We start from the raw sequence: 23,654 nt of genomic DNA on the forward strand, positions 1-23,654 counted from the left end.
GGTCTGGAATTGAACCAGGTCTGTAGTGACACCTCTAGCACTAAGATGTAGTGCCTTAGACCGCTAGCCCATGTATCTGATTGCTGTCTTGACAGAATTAGTATAACATCCCATAATCGTTTGGTCCAGATAGCATCAGATACATGGTCTACACATACTGAGACAGAGAGGCGCTGTTTCGCTCGCTCGGATGCTTCAACTGCGATGTATGCTTTTTTTCTGTACGGGCGCGTCTTGGTCAAATAAATTATCAATATTTCAATATTTTATTTGAACGGGCAAGGAGGACCTGACCCGCCCATAACGCTGGACCTGGGCCACACCCTCTTCCACGCCACCTTTCCTGTGCACTGAAACGGTTTGCATACAATTAAGCTATCTGTCCAATCACTGTGTGTGCTCTCAAAGTGCAAAGTTGAAATATGTCGTAGACGGGAGGTACTTCCACGACAGAATAGGGGCAAATGTGGCTAAGAATTGAATGGATGTCTGTGGTTTTCGCATTCTCTTCAAGGAAATGATTTCATTTCTCATTCAAAGACATTAGTAGAGGGCAAGTAACAAAATGCAAGATAATTGCATTGCATTCCCAGAAAAGTGGGCAGCGCATGGATAAGCTACATTGTAACATTCAGGGAAGTAAATGGACAGCATGGAATTTCACAAGTAAGTTTTACAGATACATTTTTGCGTTATTGTTTTAATGTTTTTTTTGCTACAAAATGCACACTAGTTCAATTAAGGATATTTGACAGAAGATTCCGAAAGTGGTTTGGCCAAAGCAATCTTCTCGGCGTGGAATGCCACGCAGGCAATAGCCTACTACTACTATACTACTACCCAAACTAAAGAAACGAAGTTGAATGGGGGTTGATAAGTAGGCTATGACCCGCGAATGCCTTAATAAGATACTGTGACATTATATCTAGATTTAGGCCAACTAAAATGAGGGCGATAAAGATAAGGAAATACTTTAGGGGTAGTGGGAGAGTACTTGCATTTGTTTTCATTGCATCTATTATTTGGCTGCTGTTCGATATGGCAGCGCTTCGCCTGTCATTAAATGATGTTAACAGCCAACTTTTAAAAGAAAGCGTAGTAAAGGAAAGGCAGGCTGTCAGACAGCAGGCCACGAAACGTACTAAGTTAGTGCATAGGGGGTTTAAAAATCCAGTACAGAGAGTAGACTTGGACCTGGAGGAGACAGGTAATAAAGATCCACTCCAGAATGAAAATAAAGTCTTTGAAGTGTACAGGAAGCGAGGACCCGCTGTCAAAAATGACCCACAGTTTATGGACAAAGTAAACTCGCATGAGCAACAAGGGGGGAATGCCCAACCAAAGTTAGAACATGCTGTCATCTTTAAGCATAACCAAATCGAGCCTGCTCATCATGTCACAGTACAATTGAGTGTGCCTTTGAATACGAAAGCACCTGTCAAAGATCCTTTGCCCGTCAAAGATGTGTCAAAAAAGGCAGTGGACTTGGTGCTGGAGGATGGGAAAGTAGGACCTACGGAGAGGGATAAGATTGTGGCATTCCTGCAGTCGAACTTTACCAAAGTGCCACCTGGTGTTCAGGAAGGAAAACATGTTGAAAAGCCTGCCTCAAAAAATACAGGAGAGAACCAAGAGGGAAATATAGGCCTAGTGCAAAAAGGCAAAGAAAATATTGACTCCAAGACACAGAAGAAAGTCAACTCACTTGAGCCTGGCAAACAAGAAAGCTTTATTAAAGACAAAGTTGCAGTGGACTACACAGTTAAACCTGTCAAAAATGATGTACTTAAAGGAGTAGAGGTGATTGTCAACAAAGAGTACAAACAGATCAATGAGCTTGATAAAGGTAACCCTGACGCCCTAAAGGAGTCCTTACCACCTAGAGCAAAGCCGAAACGCCAACAAGGAGTTCCCACAAATTCCACAGTTATTCGAAACACAGGCGTCCACAAAGTGCTGGCATTAGACATGACCCAAGCGCCTAGAGATGCCAATGCAATTGGGCAATTTGGGCAAGCAGCCATGGTGCCCAGTGACAAAGAGCAGGAGGTGAGGAACCGTTGGAATGAGGGCCATTTCAACGTCTACCTGAGTGACCAGATCCCTGTGGACAGAGCCATCCCAGACACCAGACCTCATACGTGAGTCACACTGTTGCCTGGACCACACCATGATTACTTACTCACTCCCACACTCCTGTCACTCATACAGTATACTAATGGTTAGTATTAAGTAACCTCTCTTTCCATTGTTGTTCTCCAGTTGTTCTGAGAGTGTGGTCCATGATTACTTGCCCACCACCAGTGTGATCTTCTGCTTTGTGGACGAGGTGTGGTCCACTTTGCTCCGGTCTGTCCACAGTGTCCTCAACCGGTCTCCACCACACCTTCTCAAAGAGATCATCCTGGTGGATGACTTTAGTACAAAAGGTAAGAATGGGCAAAGGCTATAGAATTGTTTAGATATACAGTACCAGTCAAAAGTTTCGACACACCTACTCATTCAAGGTTTTTTAAATTTATTTTTACTGTCTTCTACGTTGTAGAATAATATTGAAGACTTAAACTATGAAATAACACATGGAATCATGTAGTAACCAATTTTTTAAAAAACTAATTAAAATATATTTTATATTGTAGATTATTCAAAGTAGCCACCCTTTGCCTTGACAGCTTTACACACTTTTGGCATTCTCTCAACCAGCTTCACCTGGAATGCTTTTCCAACAGTCTTGAAGGAGTTCCCACATATGCTGAGCACTTTCCTTCACTCTGTGGTCCAACTCATCCCAAACCATCTCAATTGGGTTGAGGTCGGGTGATTGTGGAGGCCAGGTCATCTGATGCAGCACTCCAGCACACTCCTCCTTGGTCAAATAGCCTTTGTACAGCCTGTTACATTGTCCTGTTGAAAAACAAATGATAGTCCCACTAAGCGCAAACCAGATGGGATGCCGTATCGCTGCAGAATTCCGTGGTAGCCATGCTGGTTAAATGTGCCTTGAATTCTAAGTAAATCAGATGGTGTCACCAGCAAAGCATCATCACACCACCTCCTCCATGCTTCACAGTGGGAACCACACATGTTTCACAGTGGGAACCACACATGCAGAGATTATCTATTCACCTACTCTGCGTCTCTCAAAGGCACGGCAGTTGGAACCAAAAATCGAAATTCTCAAATCAAAGGACAAATTTCCACCGGTCTAATGTCCATTGCTTGTGTTTCTTGGCACAAGCAAGTCTCTTATTATGTGTCCTTTTAGTAGTGGTTTCTCTGCAGCAATTTGACTATGAAGGCCTGATTCACACTGGCTCCTCGGGAACAGTTGATGTTCATGTCTATTACTTGAACTCTGCGAAGCAGTTATTTGGGCTGCAATTTCTGAGGCTGGTAACTCTAATGGTAACTCTACCTCTGCAGCAGAGGTAACTCTGGGTCTTCCTTTCCTGTGGCGGTCCTCATGAGAGCCAGTTTCATCATAGCGCTTGATGGTTTTTGATGGCTTTCAAAGTTCTTAATGTTCCGCATTGACTGACCTTCATGTCTTAAAGTAATGATGGACTGTCGTTTCTCGTTGCTTATTTGAGCTGTTCTTGCCATAATATGGACTTGGTCTTTTACCAAATAGGGCTATTTCTGTATACCAACCCTAACTTGTCACAACACAACTGATTGGCTCAAAAGCATTAAGGAAAGAAATTTCACCAATTAACTTTTAACAAGGCACACCTGTTAATTGAAATGCATTCCAGGTGACTACCTCCTGAAGCTGGTTGAGAGAATGCCAAGAGTGTGCAAAGCTGTCATCAATGCAACGGGTGCCTACTTTGAAGAATCTAAAATATATTTTGGTTTGTTTAAAAATATATATATTTTTAGTTGGTTACTACATGATGTTTTAATGTCTTCACTATTATTCTACAATGTAAAAAGTCTGCGTCAATCATTATCAACAGATACTACAGAGAATAATCCTTAACATTCAGCAAGTCTAGTGACCATCAACCCGCACCTTGAGTTTCACAAACAGAACACTGGAAATTATGTGTATTACAGGAAGGGGAACTGTATAAATATGCTTAACATTGTGTTAAAGTGTTGTTTTATATAGAGGTTTGTATATTTTCAGCCAGTAGGTTTGAAAGTAGTGCTCACAAGCCAAAACGGGTCCCTGAAAATTGTGTACAATGTCATCCATTTCGTATATGTTACGTCCAGCAATTCGTATGACCCGTTACCAATTCCAATTTATACAATATTTTACGAATGTGTAAGTGCTTTCACTATGAAAGGGAGGAGCGTGCAACTCAATTTGAACAAAATATTTGAAGTATTGATTGCTTGGCTTTCTCCACCAGGCGACGATTACAGATGTTTTGTTATGCGCGTATGAACTGTACATTTACACGTGGAGTTCAAAACATAAGGTTTAAAAAAAAAAATACAGACGAGGTTTTCAAGATCCTGTTCATTCTCTTTAATCGCTATAAACTAAATATGAACTTTATTCATCTTGGAGACATCTTTAGAGTTTTTCCTGAACAGGTGATGTCACTCTCTGCCCAAATGACTTATAGCTTACAATTAGGGCCTGGAGTTTTTCCCGGCCAGGTTTCATGGTCGGGAGGATAAACTCAAGGCCGTGAGCTTACTTGCCCTCATCCACTCTCTCAGAATATCTCAAGGACCATCTGGATGTGTATATGTCCCAGTATCCCAAAGTACGGATCGTCCGTCTGAAGGAGAGGCAGGGCTTGATCCGAGCTAGGCTGGCAGGAGCTGCCATTGCCAAAGGTAACCAACCACATCCTGCTGTCACCGCTTTCTCATACATTTGTTTACTGTATAAACAAAATATCCTATACAAATCATCTCAATCCTGTCCTCCCATATGTGGCAGCCAAGCGTCCCTGTGGTTTTGTGTTTGTCTTCAGCGGGTTTGTTTGCATTTCTCACAGGTGACGTTTTGACCTTTCTTGACTCGCATATTGAATGCAACGTGGGCTGGCTGGAACCTCTGCTGGAGAGAGTGTACATGGACCGGAGGAAAGTGGCCTGCCCAGTCATCGAAGTCATCAGTGACAAGGATATGAGGTAATGTGTTATTACCATTATACATTATGCCCGCGTCCCAGAGCCCCATGGGCCCTGGTCAAAAGTAGTGCACTATATAGGGACTAGGGAATCATTTGGGACGCCTCCTGGGCCATATGGACAAAAATGCATATCAGGATAAATTGACTGAATTATCATAACTAATGATAAGTTGAGTGATAAATGTATAACATTGATGTGCATCAGTTACTTTTCTAGGTGCCTCTGAATGTTGTAGCTATGAATTGTCCCATTTTAGTAATAGCCCATATTAGTAGCCTTATTCCATTCTCTAGTTTAGGCTGCTTATCGTAATTATGAGTAAAATGTCCTCTGTGTAGTCGGTTCGGTCGGCATTGATCATTTTCGGTTTATGGTCCCAGTTCTCGTTTGAGTTATTATTCAACCTCATTGTCCAAATGTTGGTCTGTCGGTGCCCTGTGGGGGCACAATGTCTCATAGTGATATTTCTAAAGGTCTATGCACCTAGTGGGCCATTCTCGCTCGGACAAAGCTCACTTAGCTGACTATGTCCCTAGTGTTGCAAAATGTGCGACAGCAATGGTAGCTTTCTGTGTGTTACCTACACGTAACATATCATTAGAACGCTTTGATTCACAGCTATCTGTCTGACACGTTTTCAACAGACCTTTGACCGTAAGGGTTCATATTGGAATTACCTGTATACATTGGTGTTAAAAAGAAAAACTGATAACCCTAGAGTTCTCAGCTTCTTTTTATACATCCAGGTTTGATGCAACATCCTGTTTACTGGAAGTCAGTCCTTGTAATGTTGATTTCAGGCTCCTGTGTGATTAATCAGATTCAACTGAGTTTTGTGCATTTAATTCCCTCATGCATTATTCCTCCAGTAATGTAATATTTGGTTAATTATATTTTGTGTTTTTACAGCTATGTGTTGGTTGACAACTTCCAAAGAGGGGTGTTCAAATGGCCCTTGGTGTTTGGGTGGAGCACGTTATCAAAGGACACCATCAAGAAGAATCACATGAAGGATTCAGATCCCATCAGGTACTGCTGTATTTCATTACACCCCTCGTGACTGTTCATTCACATAGTGATAGTTGCAGATGAGTTCAACAACATAAGGGCCCTGTTCCAAAACGTCAGGAATGCATTCCTCCTTCATTTCCTTGAAGTAATCATCGATCTATACATGATTGGATAGGTCAAAGCTAGGTTACACTTACTTATTACTTTCACCAATCCAACCAATTGAGATCAGAGATCACTTGAAGGAAGGGGCCAAGGTCTGACTCATATCCTGATTCCTTTGTGAGACTTGATAAGACCTAGGAGGAATGTTGTTTTTGTATTCTTCACTTTCTCAATCTTTGTGCTAACTGGGTTGTATTCATTAGTGCGCACTGTAGCAAAATGTTTTGCAACAGAAAATGAAAACAAGTATTTCTAATTGGACAAGTTCAGGTAGTCCTTCCCAGTTTCAGTCCATTTTCTTCTGTTTGGTGCCTAATGAATACAACCCTGGACTGTGATTTTGTTCTTCAGATGTCCTGTCATGGCAGGAGGCCTTTTCTCCATCGATAAGAAGTACTTCTATGAACTGGGCTCTTATGATCCTGGCCTGGATGTATGGGGTGGAGAGAACATGGAGATCTCTTTTAAGGTAAGTTGTAGAGCTGGGTGATATGGACAAAAATCCATATCGCGATAAATTGGTTAGAGCACCATTGGTTAGAGCCTGTAAGTAAGCATTTCACTGTAAGGTCTCTACACCTGTTGTATTCGGCGCACGTGACAAATAAACTTTGATTTGAAATTGCCTGAATTGAATCGATAACGATAAATGGAAGGATACTTTTAACATTAATGTGCACCCCAGTTGTTGTTTTTTTATGGTAATTTAAACCAGAGTTTGCTATACTGCTACTTATTGTAATGAACAATATCAGCAAAATGCCTGGGTTAAATGTGTCTAATTGCCGGTTTATCGTCCCAGCTCGAGTCATTTGGACACATTTTCCCGTGTTTAATTAGAGATTAGTCTGTTTGCAGATCAATTTGAACGAGGTTTGTTATTCGACAACCTGTCCCAGGATTACACCGTTAACTCTGATTCATGATCAAGGCTGCTTCGCAAATGGCATCCTATTCCCTACATAGTGCACTACTTTCGCCCAGAGCCCTATGAGAAAAAATAGGGTGCCATTTGGGATGTTTCTCAAATGATCTGATCACACCCTGTGTTGATTTTTGCAGATTTGGATGTGTGGAGGTGAGATCGAGATCATCCCGTGTTCCCGAGTGGGCCATATTTTCCGAGGCGAGAACCCGTACAAGTTTCCCAAGGACAGGCAGAAGACGGTTGAGCGTAACCTGGCCAGGGTGGCAGAGGTGTGGCTGGATGAGTACAGGGACCTGTTCTACGGCCATGGATACCTCCATCTGCTGGATAGGAGTATCATCGACATTGGCAACCTCACAGACCAGATAGAACTCAGGAAGAAGCTTGAGTGCAAGAGCTTCAAGTGGTACCTGGACAACGTGTACCCAGACATGGTCGCTCCGCTGGTCAAAGCTGAGGGGCTGGTAGGTGTACTTTTTTATTTTTTTTTACAATAATCAATAATATTAATGGATGGGATTCACAGTATATGGTGCTTTTCCATATACTTAAAACGTTTACATAGTATGCACCTTATTGCTGCAGTTTATAACTACATTTGACACACTTCTAATCATTGTCTTTATTAAGCGATTGATTGATTCATCAATAGGAATCCAGTTTTTGCTTTTAAGCAAAATAATTAAAGAATATATCACATTGTTGCTCTTTTTCTGGCAAACAATTGTTACTCTTACTTTGTTTATTTCTCCAGTGAAATTATCCCTCATGTTGAGACAATTGTACTTTTTTTTCGGGGGGTTGGGGGGGGTTGTTTTCTTGTCTCCTCTCAATGCCTCTGCAACTCAGACAGATGTCAATTGTCCTCTTATCTGAACAAAGAGTGACTGTCTCTTCAGGCTTGTGACAGTTCTGTCAGCATTTTGTTGAAGGCACAGAATGAAAGAAAGGAGAAGCCTTTCTACTGTCAATATGGCGCAGTGACACTACCGATGTAAACACATGTTATGACTGCTCTAGGCATTGTGATGTTATACCTGTGATCCTCCTTTGCTAGGTTTTCAATCGTGGAGTCAGAAAATGCCTCGCTCTGCAGGATGGCTCCCTTGCATTTGAGATATGTGATCTCAGCAAGCTGGTAAATACTCCCAGCTTCCCCATTTGATGTGAAATGCTTTTTTTATGGCTATAACACATTGCATAGCTCCAGATGTGTGCTCACTATGGAATTCCTGTTTTAATTCAACACACACCCAACCGGGTTTGAAAACCCCCATAGTTGTCATGAAGTCTAATTTATATGACCGATGCATCCCAAATTACACCCATTTCCCTAGATGGTGCCCTACCCTACGGGCCCTGGTCAAAAGCAGTGCAGTATAAAGGTAATAAGAGAGCCTGCATCCCAAATTGCAAACTCTTCCCCTCTGTCCCTAAACCTCAGAGTCAACACTTCAATTACACCTGGATGAGGCATGTTCGCCAGAAGGATGTCTGTGTCACTGCTCATGGCAAAGGGACCAGTCTGGCTCTGCAGCCGTGTGACAACACCAAGCCACAGCTACGCTGGCTCCACAAGGCCACCAACTCGGCTCTGGTAGGTTCACTTTACAATGGTTGTTTTCTGAATCTTGGTTTTGAGGAGAGTATTAAGTCATTCCTGAGCCGAGCCGCTTATAAGTGTCAGCGTTGCATGCAGCATATGTACAGTGTGCGAGGAGGAAATTCGGCGACTCTTGGAGTATGTCAGATGTTGAGAACGGCTTCTTTACTGTTGAAACCAACTATTTTTTTGGCCCGTAGCTTTCATCAGGGTTTTGCACATGAATTCGCAACACCTTGGTTGGAGCGGGAGGTAGCCAGCAGTGTTCCTTTCAGTTGCTGGATGAAAGTTACCATTATGCAGATGGTGATTTCGGTGGTATTCCCCTGTTCTCTTTGCTCAGGTGGAGCACCTCATAGCGGAGCATAGTCCCCGGCGTACGTGCCTGGAGGCTGGGGCTCTGGATGACAGCATACAGCTGAAGGAGTGCGAGTCTACCAGTCCCTACCAGAAGTGGCAGTTCACACACTACCACACTGTGTGATGGGAGTACAGGACTACAGCACTGTTCCTGCATTAGAGATTGACACTAAAGTACTTGACTGTACTGTATGCATTTGGATGTGTTCAGTGTATTTCTCCAATGGGATATGCATGGTGCTGCTGGTATGTTGGTGTTGGGACGTGCAATGCTCTTTTTTTTAATTTTCTTTTTTTACTTCTCCTTTTTTATCATGATCAAGCTTCACTTAGAATTTTGAATTTTTGCATGACTGATGCCCCGGAATGATTTGAAAGGACAGCTGTTACAGTGTAATTACAGTTTTGTATTTCATGGCATAGTTTACTGGTGTAGGCTATACAAATAAATAATAGTTGCATACTTGTATACAGTGGCTTGAGGAAGTATTCACCCCCCTTGGCATTTTTCCTATTTTCTTTCCTATCCCATTTTCAACCTGGATTTAAAATGTATCATTTGATTTACACAACATGCCTACCACTTTGAAGATGAAAAATATTTTTCCTTGTGAAACAGAGAAATAAGACAAAAAAAACAGAACTTGAGAGTGCGTAACTATTTACCCTCCCAAAGTCAATACTTTGTAGAGCCACCTTTTGCAGCAATTACAGCTGCAAGTCTCTTGGGGTATGTCTCTGAGCTTGGCACGTCTAGCAACTGGGAATTTTGCCCATTCTTCAAGGCAAAACTGCTCCAGCTCCTTCAAGTTGAATGGGTTCCGCTGGTGTACAGCAATCTTTAATTCATACCACAGATTCTCAATTGGATTGAAGTCTGGGCTTTGACTAGGCCATTCCAAGACATGTAAATGTTTCCCCTTAAACCACTCGAGTGTTGCTTTAGCAGTATGCTTAGGGTCATTGTCCTGCTGGAAGGTGAACCTCCCTCCCAGTCTCAACTCTCTGGAAGACCGAAACAGGTTTACCTCAATTTCCCTGTATTTAGCGCCATCCATCATTCCTTCTATTCTGACCAGTTTCCCAGTCCCTGCCGATGCAAAAACATACCCACAGCATGATGCTGCCACCACCATGGGGATGGTGTTCTCGGGGTGATGCGGTGTTGGGTTTGCCCCAGACATAGCGTTTTCCTTGATGGCCAAAAAGCTCTATTTTAGTCTCATCTGACCAGAGTACCTTCTTCCATATGTTTGGGGAGTCTCCCACATGCCTTTTGGTGAACACCAAATGTGTTTGCTTATTTTTTTTCTTTAAGCAATGGCTTTTTTCAGGCCACTCTTCCGTAAAGCCCAGCTCTGTGGAGTGTACTGATTAAAGTGGTCCTATGGACAGATACTCTAATCTCTGCTGTGGCGCTTTGCAGCTCCTTCAGCGTTCTCTTTGGTCTCTTTGTTGCCTCTCTGATTAATGCCCTCCTTGCCTGGTGTGAGTTTTGGTGGGCGGCCCTCTCTTGGCAGGTTTGTTGTGGTGCCGTATTCTTTCCGTTCTTTAATAATGGATTTGATGGTGCTCAGTGGGATGTTCGAAGTTTCAAATATTTTTTTATAACCCAACCCTGACTTCTTCACAACTTTGCCCCTGACCTGTTTGGAGAGCTCCTTGGTCTTCATGGTGTTGCAGACTCTGGGGACTTTCAGAACAGGTGTGTGTGTATATACACTGAGATCATGTGACACTTAGATTGCACACAGGTGAACTTAAAAAAAAAAAAGTGACTTCTGAAGGTAATTGGTTGCACCAGATCTTATTTAGGGGCTTCATAGCAAAGGGGGTGAATACATATGCACGCACCACTTTTTCATTTCACTTCACCAATTTGGAATGTTTTGTGTGTGTCATTTACATGAAATACATTAAAAAAAAACATTTAAATTACAGGTTGTAATGCACCAAAATTGGAAAAATGCCAAGGGGGGTGAATACTTTTACAAGGCACTGTGTGTACGTATGTATGTGTATATAAGCTCTGTGGTTTACACAAATTACTGTGAGCTTGTGTATAGAGGGTGTGACTCTCTTTAGCTTTATAGCCTACAGTTTACTTGCCGTTAGTCAACACCTCTACTAACTTGTGTGTGTGCCAGCTCATGCTTTTCACTAGTGTACTGTTGTTTTCACTTTTTGAGGTCTTTGGTTTTACATGCATGTTCACCAGCTTTGCAAAAAATGTATTCTCATGCCTTGGCAAATCAATCACGAATGTGCCTTTGATTATTTACATGAGGACTTGTACCAAGTATTTGTTTCCTGCAGATGTCCTACAGTTGAAGTTGGAAGTTTAAGGAATTGTATTTCACAATTCCTGACATTTAATCCTAGTGAAAATTCCCTGTCTTAGGTCGGTTAGAATCACCACTTAATTTTAAGAATGTGAAATGTCAGAATAATATAATTATTTATATCAGCTTTTATTACTTTCATCACATTCCCAGTGGGTCAGAAGTTTACATACTAATTGAGTGTATTTGCTAGCATTACCTTTTTAAATTGTTTAACTTGGGTCAAATGTTTCAGGTAGCCTTCCACAATAAGTTGTGAATTTTGGCCCATTCCTCCTGACAGAGCTGATGTAACCGAGTCAGGTTTGTAGGCCTCATTGCTCTCACACTTTTTCAGTTCTGCCCACACATTTTCTATAGGATTGAGGTCAGGGCTTTGATGGCCACTCCAATACCTTGACTTTGTTGTCCTTAAGCCATTTTGCCACAACTTTGGAAGTATGCTTGGGGTCATTGTCCATTTGGAAGACCCATTTGCGACCAAGCTTTTAACTTCCTGACTGATGTCTTGAGATGTTGCTTCAATATTTCCACATAATTTTCCTTCCCGGTGATGCCCTCTATTTTGTGAAGTGCACCAGTCCCTCCTGCAGCAAAGCACCCCACAACATGATGCTGTCACCCCCGTGCTTCCCGGTTGGGAGGATGTTCTTCGGCTTGCAAGCTTCCCCCTTTTTCCTCCAAACATAATGATGGTCATTATGGCCAAACGGTTCTATTTTTGTTTCATCAGACCAGAGGACATTTCTCCAAAAAGTACGATCTTTGTCCCCATGACCAGTTGTAAACCGTAGTCTGGCTTTTTTTATGGCGGTTTTGGAGCAGTGGCTTCTTCCTTGCTGAGCGGCCTTTCAGTTTATGTCGATATAGGACTCGTTTTACTGTGGGTATAGATACTTTTGTGCCTGTTTCCTCCAGCATCTTCACAAGGTCCTTTGCTGCTGTTCTGGGATTGATTTGGACTTTTCTCACCAAAGTACGTTCATCTCTAGGAGACAGAACGCGTCTCCTACCTGAGCGGTATGACGGCTGCATGGTCCCATGATGTTTATACTTGCGTACTATTGTTTGTACAGATGAACGTGGGACCTTCAGGCGTTTGGAAATTGCTCCCAAGGGTGAACCAGACTTGTGGAGGTCTTGGCTGATTTATCTTGTTTTTCCCCATGGTGTCAAGCAAAAGAGGCACTGAGTTTGAAGGTAGGCCTTGACTCAAATGATGTCAATTAGCCTATCAGAAGCTTCTAAAGCCATGATATCATTTTCAGGAATTTTCCAAGCTGTTTAAAGGTACAGTCAACTTAGTGTATGTAAACTTTTGACCCACTGGAATTGTGATACAGTGAATTAATCTGTCTAAACAATGGTTGGAAAAATTCCTTGTGTCATGCACAAAGTAGATGTGCTAACCGACTTGCCAAAACTATAGCTTGCTAACAAGAAATTTGTGGAGTGGTTGAAAAATGAGTTTTAATGATTCCAACCTAAGTGTATGTAAACTTCCGACTTCAACTGTATTTTAGCACTCTATTTGACCGCACAATTGCCCATAACTCGTACTGTTTCAGTGCCAGATGGCTGGATATTTTATGCCACTTTGATTTAATGTAAATAGATCTGTTCTGTCCTTGTACCATTTTTACTGTTTGAAATATCATTTGATGTACAAATTTAAATGCATGCCGTGTGCATGAGTCTGTGTAGGCATTACATATCACAGATGTCTTTAGCAAAGCTATCTGACATTTCTTTATTGAGATAAAATAGAATTGCATTATGAGTCAGCTCCGGGTTGGAAGTTTTCCCTAGGTACAGATCTATGATCAGCTTCCCCTCCCCAATTCTAACCTCAATGATTAGTGGGGAACATTTCAAACTGACCCAAGATCAGTGTCCAGGGGCAACTTCACCCTACACTTTATGGCTCGCCTGGTATAATAAGAGCTGCTTGTTTTTTTTTACTATGGTTATAAGTTTAGTGCATACTGTATGTACATTTCTTTAACAATAGAGGGTACTGTTGATACCAAAGATGAATGATGGGATTTTCTTTCTCCAAACTCACACACATCAATGTTAATTTCCTTTAATGAATAGATATTAAAGATCTTTTTTTTTTTTTTTGGTTTTCTTTTTCCACATTTATGCAACAGATATTTCATGAGAACATGTACACTGTACTCATGGAAATATTACAGTATGGAAAGGTATGTCTGTTATAGGGGTTAACATTATTAGTTGGTTCAGTTCTTATAACCTAAGGTGAACGTGTGTATACATTTTAAATAGCACAACTTTACAAATAGGGTTGATCACCTGAAATGCATACTTGCAGTGCTTAGCGAAGGGGCCCCATGGGCCCCTGGGGGATACAAGTTGTAATGTTTGCTAGTTGGATTATTAGGTCCCCAAGCCTCTCTCTTTTATCTGCTTATCAAATACCTGCCTTACACAATCAAATGTTCCCCACTCATTTTCTAATTAAATAATACTACTATGCATATTGAGCTCCTCTCAGTAGTCATTCCAAGTCTGTGAGAACTCTTTACATGTCAATCATTCTTTTGGCTTCAGTAGGGACTTAACGTTACAGTAAAATGTCAATATTTGAAATATGATACTGACAATCTGTTATGATTGTGTATTAGACAGACGCAACCAACGACGACAGGTGATCGTTATTCCAATTTGCATAGCGACGGGTTTAGCATGCCCCCATCCAGCTCCATGCAGTAGAAGTAAAGCTGCACCATCTTCAAGATATTCACTCTATGTAACGTTATAGATTCATCACCCTGGACTCAAACTCGTCGATCTTCTTGCGAGTGTTACCTTTGCGTATCTTCCTGTAGGAGACAGTGCTATATTTGGAGCTGGTGTTGTGGTCGGAGGATTTCTTATGACGGGGCCGGCCAGACTTCTGTCCTTCTGAGGACTGGGAACTTGTACCCTGACATGCCAGGGAATCCTGGGAACCTTTGTCTGTGTCCTCCTCATCCTGACTCGCACTGTTGGGCTCGTCACCAGAGGAGCATGGGGCCTCTGCCTCCCTGTATAGCTGAGCCTCCTCAGGTACAGGTGTAGTAACAGGTGTCTGCTCCTGTGTATCTTTCACCTCCATCTTGTGTGAAGCAGAAGCTTAAATGCAGAAGTACACATTTGTCACTTGTTCTCAGAACAATTTTAATATTCTGAGTTCTCTCATTGTAGTGTACTAAATAATATAAAATCTGCTTATAAATGTGGTTATATGGTAATTTTACCCCAAATATTCATTGTGGAATGAATGTGCTGGATTATCGATACTGACCATTTTACTTTGATTGTATAGAATATTCTCTGTATAATGCTGATTTCCTTACCTTTGTTCATCAATGTCTCCTGTCCTGTATGTTTTTGTGGCTCTGCAAGTGTTTGAGTTGGGATTTGTGCCAATGTTTCTGTCTGGACTGTCTGGGGCTTAGTTAGGCCATTGGCGGTGTGCTGATGTGACCCAGTATCACCCTTACCCGAAAGGGCAGAGCTCCGACGTTCTCCTCCGTCCGTGATGGGATCTTTCCCTGTTCCATTCATCCCATTCTCCATGACTACACCGGCTGTCTCAGCCTTGAGTAGGCTCACCTTCCCATTCTGTGGTTGAGCTGATTTCTCTGTGGACCCACAGACCAAGGGACAGGACCTTCCTTCCCCATCTAATGGAGCATCACCCTCATCATAGAACACAGAGTCATCTCCCTCCTCCATAGCTCTGTCCAGAGAATGGATGGCTCCCAGACTCATCCCACTGATGATCTCCACCACCTGGGATGCCACCCTGTTCGTATTCCCCTCCATCCCGTCCAGGTCCAGTGGAGGAGGAATGCTCTTTTCTCTGTCCATGGTTTTTGTTTGTTCAAAATAGTTTTTTTTTACCCCCTTTTGTGTTGTTGAAATAATCAGACTTCTCTGACTTCGTCAATTGTCCACCTCTTTAGATTTTTCCCGACGAGCATTTTGTCGTAGCAGTTGCCAGACAGTTTGAGCGTCTTCAGCTGGCCAATACGGTCATCCATTGTGCTCATCCAATCAAAATACTCATTCTCGATCCGAGTTATCCCGTTGGCTAGTAAGGGAGAGTACCATCCTGCATTTTAATCAATGATGTGAGGCCGAGCTGTCTTTTTTGTTGTCTTTTTTGTGCTGGTGTGCGATGTAATTCTTTAAGCATGTTTGAGCCAATGAAGAACAGAGGTTTTGTGTTGGACCAACAAATGGCTCTTTGTCTGTGTGACTTGGACAAGTGAACTGATTGTACTGATTGTTTAGTATAATCCATCCTGAGTGACCACCTCCGTGCCATTCTGAGACCAGATGACCGTTCTCCTGTAGGTTTACTCATGTGGAAAGCAGGGTAAGCTACGGAGTTAAGAGTGCACATGTTGCATGCTTAACGGTCCCTTAAGAGATGGCAACAAGAACACCTACCATTGCTGGCTAAGTTGCATCATATCACGTATGACAGTAAGTCGCTTTGTATAAAAGCTTCGGCTAAATGGGATATATCATATAGCTGTGTAAAAAGAGAATATAAGGTTTACATTCTGTATGATCTCTGTCCCTCTCTAATTCTCTCTTTAGCAGCTCTTTTCTTTGTTTACTGTCTTCTCATTTGACTCCAAGCTAACAGAGAACGTAAGAGAAAGGAAGGATAGTCTTTTTCAGTATAGAGCTGTAGCGCTGACCACCCTGTTAACCTCAGTCTAAGCTGTTAGTGCCCCCCCCCCCTCCTCTTCTACGTTAACATATGGAATTGTTTTAAGATGATCATTTAGCTATTTGATTTTAAATTAAGAACCTTTTAGGTCCACCCCCAAACTAATTTAAGTTATTTGATTAAAAATAATTTGGCCTTTACTACTATAGCCCATAGAATCGCATTGAAGAAAACATTCATAAATAGCAACACAAACAAATGAGGAATAAGGTTTTGAAGTGTCTCCTATATCTAGGAGATATAAGAAAGCTCAGGAAATGTATGTGTGTATATATATATATATATCTCCATATTTAACACCTTTATTTTTGTTGCCGCAAAACTACTTCCATGTGTTACTACGGGTTACATTCAGACAAGTCCCCTGACACTTGTGGAGGTCGTAGAGAAAAACACCATCGTGTTTTTGTTAAGGGGTTAATCTGGTCTCCCCTGGTCTGGAAGAATAAGCATAGAGTGCCCCAATGTTGTGCTTTGGGATTCCAATCTTCTGGTGTAAGGTCATCAGTATATGTACAATTCCTTTAACTGTCCTACTTTTTTATTTCACAGACTCACTTATCAACAGCAACTTACAGGAGCAAATAGGGTTCAGTGCCTTGCTCAAGGGCACAATGAGATGTTTCACCTAGTCAGCTTGGGAATTCGAACCAGAAACCTTTTGGTTACTAGTCCAACGCTCTTAACCACCAGGATACCTGCCGCCCCACTTCAGAACCCCACTGGGATCACATTTGGCAAGATATTGTGAACCTCATTCTCCTTTTACAGTGTGGCATTGTACTGTATGTCCTGATATAATTCAAAGTCCTAAGCATTTAATGCTTGCAATGCCATCTAGTGGATGTTAATCAGTTATTTATTTTCACTCTCACATAGATGTACTTTAAATAATAGAAGGCAGTATGAGAGAGAGAATATGTAAATAGTTGGTTCCTAAATTGTCACTATACACTTTGTGTAAAATTTTACAGTCACTTGTCTTCAGGGAATTTCAAATATGTCTTTTGAATCTCAATGAAAGCAGCAAATGGCACATCAAGCATACATTCAAAACAGTCGAGTAACATTCCATGGCACTCTGTTAAAATGCCATGAATTAGAGGAAAGACGGTTGTTATTTGTAGTATAACTATCGAGACTGAAAGTAAGTTGTAGATAACCTGAAACTTGGGTTTGGGTACAAAAATAGTCAAGAAAGTAGCTCCTTCTCTGCCCACATCCTGTTTTGAACTATGAAGTTAGCTACCTGGTTAAGAACTCACACTTTTTAGGTGACAAACCTGACAGACTGTTGCTGGTAAATTCTTTCAAATATGCAAAGCATAACACTTCTCAAGTTATATACAAGCAAAATATTGAATTGAGTAAAATCATGGCTTTTCATGCATAGTTATCACCCTACATACAATGGTAACATTTTTAGAAATGGCAAGCACAATCTTTGTTGCACTGTCTGCACACACATGAACTGAGTTCCCGTGTTCTATATTACAAATAATTGTTACCGTTATAAGGATTAATGCTGTCTTCTCATTATGAAAATTGTGCATCACGTATACAGTAATAGATAACTGAAGGCCTTTGTCAAAGGGAGATTTCTCTTTACCTCCTAATGCTTCTCATCCCAATAATGTTAATTGAGTGGCTACTCCTGAGCCAGGGGCACGGTGTCCATATTGGCAATGCTTCAGTCTCAGCAGGAAATGTTTGTATTGAACATCACATCAGACCTACTGTAGTGTTCGTTCATAGCTCAGGTCAGGTGTCCTCCTCCTCCACTGAGTGGTTGAATCCAGGGATGAACTTCAGGATGTGTTTGCGGACGCTGGCTCTCCTAGCCTTCCTGGGGAGTGTCCCGAACAGGGAGGAGGCTCTGGAGGGGTCCCAAGAAGTGGAGGAGAGGGAGCCACTGCTGCCAGCCAGGCTATCGCTGCGGGGACGGCTGAGGCTGGCCGGGGCCCTGGGCATTTCCTGGGGGAAGTCTGTGGAGAAGAAGCAGCTATCATCTGGACTGGCCACATTGCAGGGGCTGGGAGAGCTCAGGTCCCCAAACACACTGGCCAGGTCACTGTCCTCTGTCATCCCACTCCGGCAGCTACTGTCACTGGAGAAACGGTGGCCACAGTGGTCACTGTGTCCAGACGGAGACAGTAGAGACATCAGGGAGTCCATAGAGGGGTGTAGAGAACTGTCATTCAGGTTACCTGGAGACAAGGGAAGGGCAGTTAGTTGACTTCTCCAACTGCAGTATTCATGTGCACTGTAACGGATGTGGTTGATTGACAGGACATTTTTATATCAATTACTTCTCAGTTAATGCGTCACAATGACAGTAAACAAAGCTCGTTAATGCACCTCAGCGTTTACTTGTCATTTTCACATCAGCTAATGACACAGGAAATTCTGTGGTTTCACAGCTGGGCAAAACCCCTCACCTCGCGTAAGGCGTTTTTCCTGTAATGTGAGTGCTTGCAACTCCACCCATTTCTCTCCCAGGGTATGCTGTGTGGACAAAAAACATAGAATGACATGACAATTAAACATGATTGACTCCGCTATACATTAGACATGACTGAGGTCAGCTATACAGTACTTAACATAGCCTTTATAATAGTGTGTTTCCCTGTGACCCTGGATCCAGCCCTTAGACGTGTGGTACAGTATATTGGCCATATACCACTAACCCCTGAGGTGCCTTATTGCTATTATAAACTGGTTACCAACGTAATTAGAACAGTAAAAAGTAATGTTTTTATCATACCCGTGGTATATGGTCACAGCCAATCAGCCTTCAGGGCTTGCACCACCCAGTATATAAATAGCTATATGGAACCGGTCTATAGTTTTGTAATGTGTGCTCTTTTTATGGGGGGGGGGGGGTTATGTGGTACTGCAGTGCACACCACCCATATTTCCCACTATGATGTGTTATTGAAGCCAAACATCCGCCCTGTAAGAGAGACACACCTTGAGCAAGCTCATCTTCTTCTCCAGTTCAATCCTCTTCACCACCGTCCCACACACCGTTTCCATCCTGAGATTACACAGAGGCAAGATGAGCACAAGCAGACATACACATCCTAAAGATAATACTGACCCTTCTAGAGAATAGAGTAGCTTTATGTTTCCTAGAGGGACTTATTCAGTATACAACACCAAGGTTAATGCCAATATCAAGGTTTTAGAAGCATTTTTATATGTTCAATGTTTTTCTCACATTCTTCAGAGTTACACAGTAACCCTTCGGTTTTGGGTGTCATCGCTGGTGTTACTCACTGTAAAAAGTTGTTGGATTCTCGAATCAGGTCAACGATGTGCTGATGGCTCGACCCCTCAATGCTGACCCCATTAATGGTGACGATAACATCACCTACATGCACAACGACAGCGAGAGAAAGAGAGAAAGCGAGAGCGTGGGAGATATGTTCAAAGGGTTAACACGCAAACAACCAATCTTAATCTCGGCTGTGGTGCTGGGAGTTTGACTGACCCAAAATCAGCATTGTAGAATTTATTATTTCTCGATAAAGGTATTGTACGAAAACGTCGAACCACAAGAAATGTGTGTGGGAGAGCTAAAGAGAGTCAGAATGCGAGTAGTTAGGCGTCGACTTGTTGGCCTTTCTATATGTGAAAGTTAGATGTATTGTAATGAGTGTAACGAGGACATCTCTCTGTGTGAAAACCATACTGCACAGCGTTGAAGCTGAGTCTGGGTCATAGGGAGAGGAAGTGGGTGGGTGTCTCACCGGTGGTCAGGCCTGCACTCTCAGCTGAGCTATCGTCCTGCACCTTGCACACAAATGTGCACATCTCCACCGCAGTGCTGTTCTTCAGCTGCACACCATATGTCTACAACAAGAGGAGTCACACTGTCACTAGGCAGGACTGACAATGCGGTAAAAAAATGTTTTGGGGGGGGTGTATTTCTTAATAAATTCTAAAAAATAATTGTATTTGAAAACGGATGAAATGTCTTACCTGAATTTCAAATCCAAACGTCTCATTGTCTTGCTTTTGCATTATAACAGTAGTCCTATATGTTCAGGGGAAATGGGGTTACAGACTTGTCCTAACTTGGGTTATTAAAGCACAAATTGTGAATGTATCATAGTTTAACAGTGTAAAAATGACAGAGGGCTTGTATTTACCTCTGAGGGTCAGAGTAATCCACCAAGGAGTTTGAGCGGGTTCTGTTGGACTGAAGAGTCAAATGTATATTTCATATATTTGTACAGTATATATTTTATAAATACAACTGTGAAAATAGCTATTCTCAACCTGGTCACAGCACATGTATTTCATTCCATGCAAAATAGACTAGATGGACACCAGTCTTTATATTCTCAGTAAGAAATTGGACATATTTTCATCTTAAACATATACATCACAACACACTACGTTTCCAGGTATTTTTCCTGCTAGTGAACTAGTTTGTCTCCTATGAAAACCAAAAAATTTACATTTGTCAAAAGGCTTTTTGTCATTGCAAGTTCTGGGTTTTGTTGTGGTTGTACAGTACATGTTAATGCAAACCTCTCTGATGCCACTCTGAACCCGTTTTATGTCGTCTCTGCTAACATCAATGACCTCTAAGAATACTTATAGCGTACATGACAATTGATATACAGTGAAACTGTTAACTCTATCCTGTTTCTATCCAAGGTTTCTCGCTTACCTGTTTCCAGCCTCTTGGCAGAGTCCCGGGAGTAGTCCCCCTATTCTGACTGGGTTTGTCATGGTGTCCCCTCAGAGAGCGCCGATACCATAGAGGACCCTTCTTCCGCGGAGAGACCTCCATAATGTAACTGTCCTGGCTGCCCTGTCGCTGGAGCCCATTGAAGTTCGTGGTGGATTGCATGGTGGAGTGGAGCTCGCTCCCTCTTCACAGCGCCATAGTGTAGCTCTGGTACAGCTAGTACAGTAGAGTAACTCTGCATGTGTTGTATATGTGGTGTGTCCCTGCCACTGCTGTGCAGCTTAAAGTAAATGTGCCAAAGCGGAAATCCACACCATGCGATTATGATGCTCCTGTGTTAGCCGATCACAGCCCTTTGCTCACTTTCTTTCCACCCTTTTATGTTTCTTTGTATTTTTCTTGTGTTTCGTTTGCCTGCTCTGCTGTGGCCAGGAAAAGGAAATCGGCATACTTTTTTTCTCTTTTCAAACAGCCCCCTTTTTTTGTGCAGTCTGTGCAATTTGATTTATGGTCTGTCAGAAATCAGCAATGCATGAAAAACTGCCACCTCTGTGGTCTAGACTAGCATCAGCACCTGCTTCCACTCACTCCAGTTTCTGTTTTCTGAATGGTTTGGAGTCAACCTGAGCCTCTCTGGTCCGCCAAGCAAAGAGATTTGTCTTGTGAGGACAGACAAAAGCAGGCTTTCGCTCGGGGCTAGAGACTTGCTTTACAAACACACAGCATGGGTCAATGGCTAGAAGGCATCAGACGTGGTTTGATCCAAGAGGAAATCACACACAGGCCAACAGTCAAGACTAAAATCAATGTCAGATATGTGATGTGTTGACAATTTTTCTATTGTTCTTTGATAGTGAAGTATTTTTTCCTCATACATTTTTACAAGATAAACAATATGTATTTTATGATCGTACAAGACAGTACCTTATCCATTCAAGCACCCCAGAACTTTGTATTTGGGACACAAAACAAATGAATTAGGAATTAGTCAAATGGGAACATCAGAATGTCCCTCACCTAAAAAAAAGAACTCCATCCCAAACGGAACCCTATTCCCTATGAAGTTCACCCTATGGACGGGCTCTGGTCAAAAGTAATGGATTATGTAAGGAATAGGTTTCCATTTGGGACAGGCCCAATATGAACCCCCTGGTAATACCCTCCTCACGAAACAGACCAATGAACAGCAGTGTTGCCTCACTGCATTCCCCTCTGGCCCATTGAACATATGTGACCCTTAGCAGTGCCAGCGACCAAGCTCCCACGGGACTGTCTGGCCAGTAGAATCTCCCTCCACTGTAACACTGTGTACAGACAAGGAGATCTTCCCAAATGCCACCCTATTCCCTATATAGTGCACTTCTTTTGACCTGGGCCCAAAGGGCTCTGGTCAAAAGTAGTGCACTATGGCTATGTTTACACTGGCAGCCCAATTCTGATATTGTTTTCCACTTATTGGTCTTTTGACCAATCACATCAGATCTTTTCACTACAGATCTTTATCACAGCTGATCTGATTGGTCAAAAGACCAATTAGTGGGGGGAAAACAATCAGAATTGGTCTGCCTGTCTAAACGCAGCCTAAGTAAGAAATGCGGTGCCATTTGCGACGCAACTAGAAATGTAATTATAATGGTTGTCACCCTTAACATATTGCAACACCTCACCATCAAGACAAATGTGTTGAACAAACAAACAAAAAAGTCCCAACATATCCGCACTAATGTTTCACATTTTAGATGATGCTGATCGGCTTTAAGTTGCTGGGATATTAATTGACCAATTATCTGAATGCAGGAAGTTTACAGTCGGTTGTTGAAATAGGCTTGCCTAGTTGGAGATTCACTCCTGTCCTGCCCTTCAGTGAGAGACTGGAGCAGTGGAGTTTTATAAAGTGTGTGTACTACTGGACGGGGTTTTATGACACCGTTTTATCTCAACTCTGCAGAACATTCAAATCAATTATTTTGAGCACATCAACACTTTTCTCAGTAAGTCACTTCCACCATTGAGAAAAGCAAGCCTGAGTTCTGAAATTAAAAAAAAAAAAAAAAAGCCACATCTAAACGAACACGTTATGACTGTCCATGTTCTCGGTCACCGTGCCGTAGAATCAAACGGAGAGTCAGTTTAACCCTACAGCACATTCAGGAGCGTCTGACTCATCTGAGTAATGCTGCAAACAGCCACGGTGGCACGGCTTACTTCCTCCAGTTAACGGACAAAGATCTTGTTCATTGTTAAGTACGCTGTAATGCTTTCTGAACCACAGTACAATTATGAATCATTGCAGGGGAAAATAGATGGCATACACAATAAATTGTCATTTCAGGTAAACTAACGAAAATGCTCTCATTCGGGAAGATCAAATCATGCTCTGATTCTATCATGATCTGTCATGGGAATTACATTTGGTAAACATTATGAAATATTAAACTACTCAGAAAAATCTCATGTTCAATGAAAAGTGGTTTATTGATTCACTGTTGTCACGTATTTATAATAAATAGTGTAAGAAGGAAAGACAATGCAATGACACATCATATTGACATAGATACCATATCTGAGTTCACAACACTAAATAGTTTTATTTTATTTATTTAACGAGGCATGTCAGTTAAGAACAAATTCTTATTTACAATGACGGCCTACGAACAGTGAAATTGTTGTTCTGCCTTGTTCAGGGGCAG

At 42.0% G+C, this 23,654-nt stretch overlaps 3 protein-coding genes across 4 annotated transcripts; 1 reads left to right on the forward strand and 2 right to left on the reverse strand.

Annotated features, from left to right (window-relative positions):
• Positions 1–219: 219 nt before the first annotated feature.
• On the forward strand, positions 220–13,628 carry LOC139538428 (polypeptide N-acetylgalactosaminyltransferase 5-like). The gene is made up of 10 exons (XM_071340434.1): positions 220–2,141; positions 2,263–2,429; positions 4,678–4,797; positions 4,962–5,097; positions 6,010–6,129; positions 6,628–6,745; positions 7,339–7,668; positions 8,262–8,342; positions 8,649–8,801; positions 9,151–13,628. Exons 1-10 carry the CDS (start codon positions 946–948, stop codon positions 9,289–9,291), a joined length of 2,562 nt encoding a protein of 853 aa, XP_071196535.1. The 5' UTR covers positions 220–945; the 3' UTR covers positions 9,292–13,628.
• On the reverse strand, positions 13,580–15,616 carry LOC139538429 (uncharacterized). 2 transcript variants are annotated; one of them, XM_071340436.1, is made up of 2 exons: positions 15,019–15,616; positions 13,580–14,647 (listed from the first exon to the last, which is right to left on the reverse strand). In XM_071340436.1, the coding sequence occupies exons 1-2, from the start codon at positions 15,386–15,388 to the stop codon at positions 14,289–14,291; spliced, it is 729 nt and encodes a 242-aa protein (XP_071196537.1). In that variant the 5' UTR covers positions 15,389–15,616; the 3' UTR covers positions 13,580–14,288. The 2 variants fall into 2 exon arrangements, with proteins under 2 accessions (XP_071196537.1, XP_071196536.1); XM_071340435.1 differs by having other exon boundaries at positions 14,872–15,602.
• A 1,169-nt stretch (positions 15,617–16,785) lies between these two features.
• Positions 16,786–21,126, reverse strand: LOC139538430 (cytohesin-interacting protein-like). Its single transcript, XM_071340437.1, has 8 exons — positions 20,944–21,126; positions 20,417–20,466; positions 20,247–20,301; positions 20,015–20,117; positions 19,542–19,635; positions 19,233–19,299; positions 18,701–18,767; positions 16,786–18,469 (listed from the first exon to the last, which is right to left on the reverse strand). The coding sequence occupies exons 1-8, from the start codon at positions 21,124–21,126 to the stop codon at positions 18,024–18,026; spliced, it is 1,065 nt and encodes a 354-aa protein (XP_071196538.1). The 3' UTR covers positions 16,786–18,023.
• Positions 21,127–23,654: the final 2,528 nt, after the last annotated feature.

Source organism: Salvelinus alpinus, chromosome 14, assembly GCF_045679555.1.
Source record: "Salvelinus alpinus chromosome 14, SLU_Salpinus.1, whole genome shotgun sequence".
NCBI classification, from domain to species: Eukaryota; Metazoa; Chordata; class Actinopteri; order Salmoniformes; family Salmonidae; genus Salvelinus; species Salvelinus alpinus.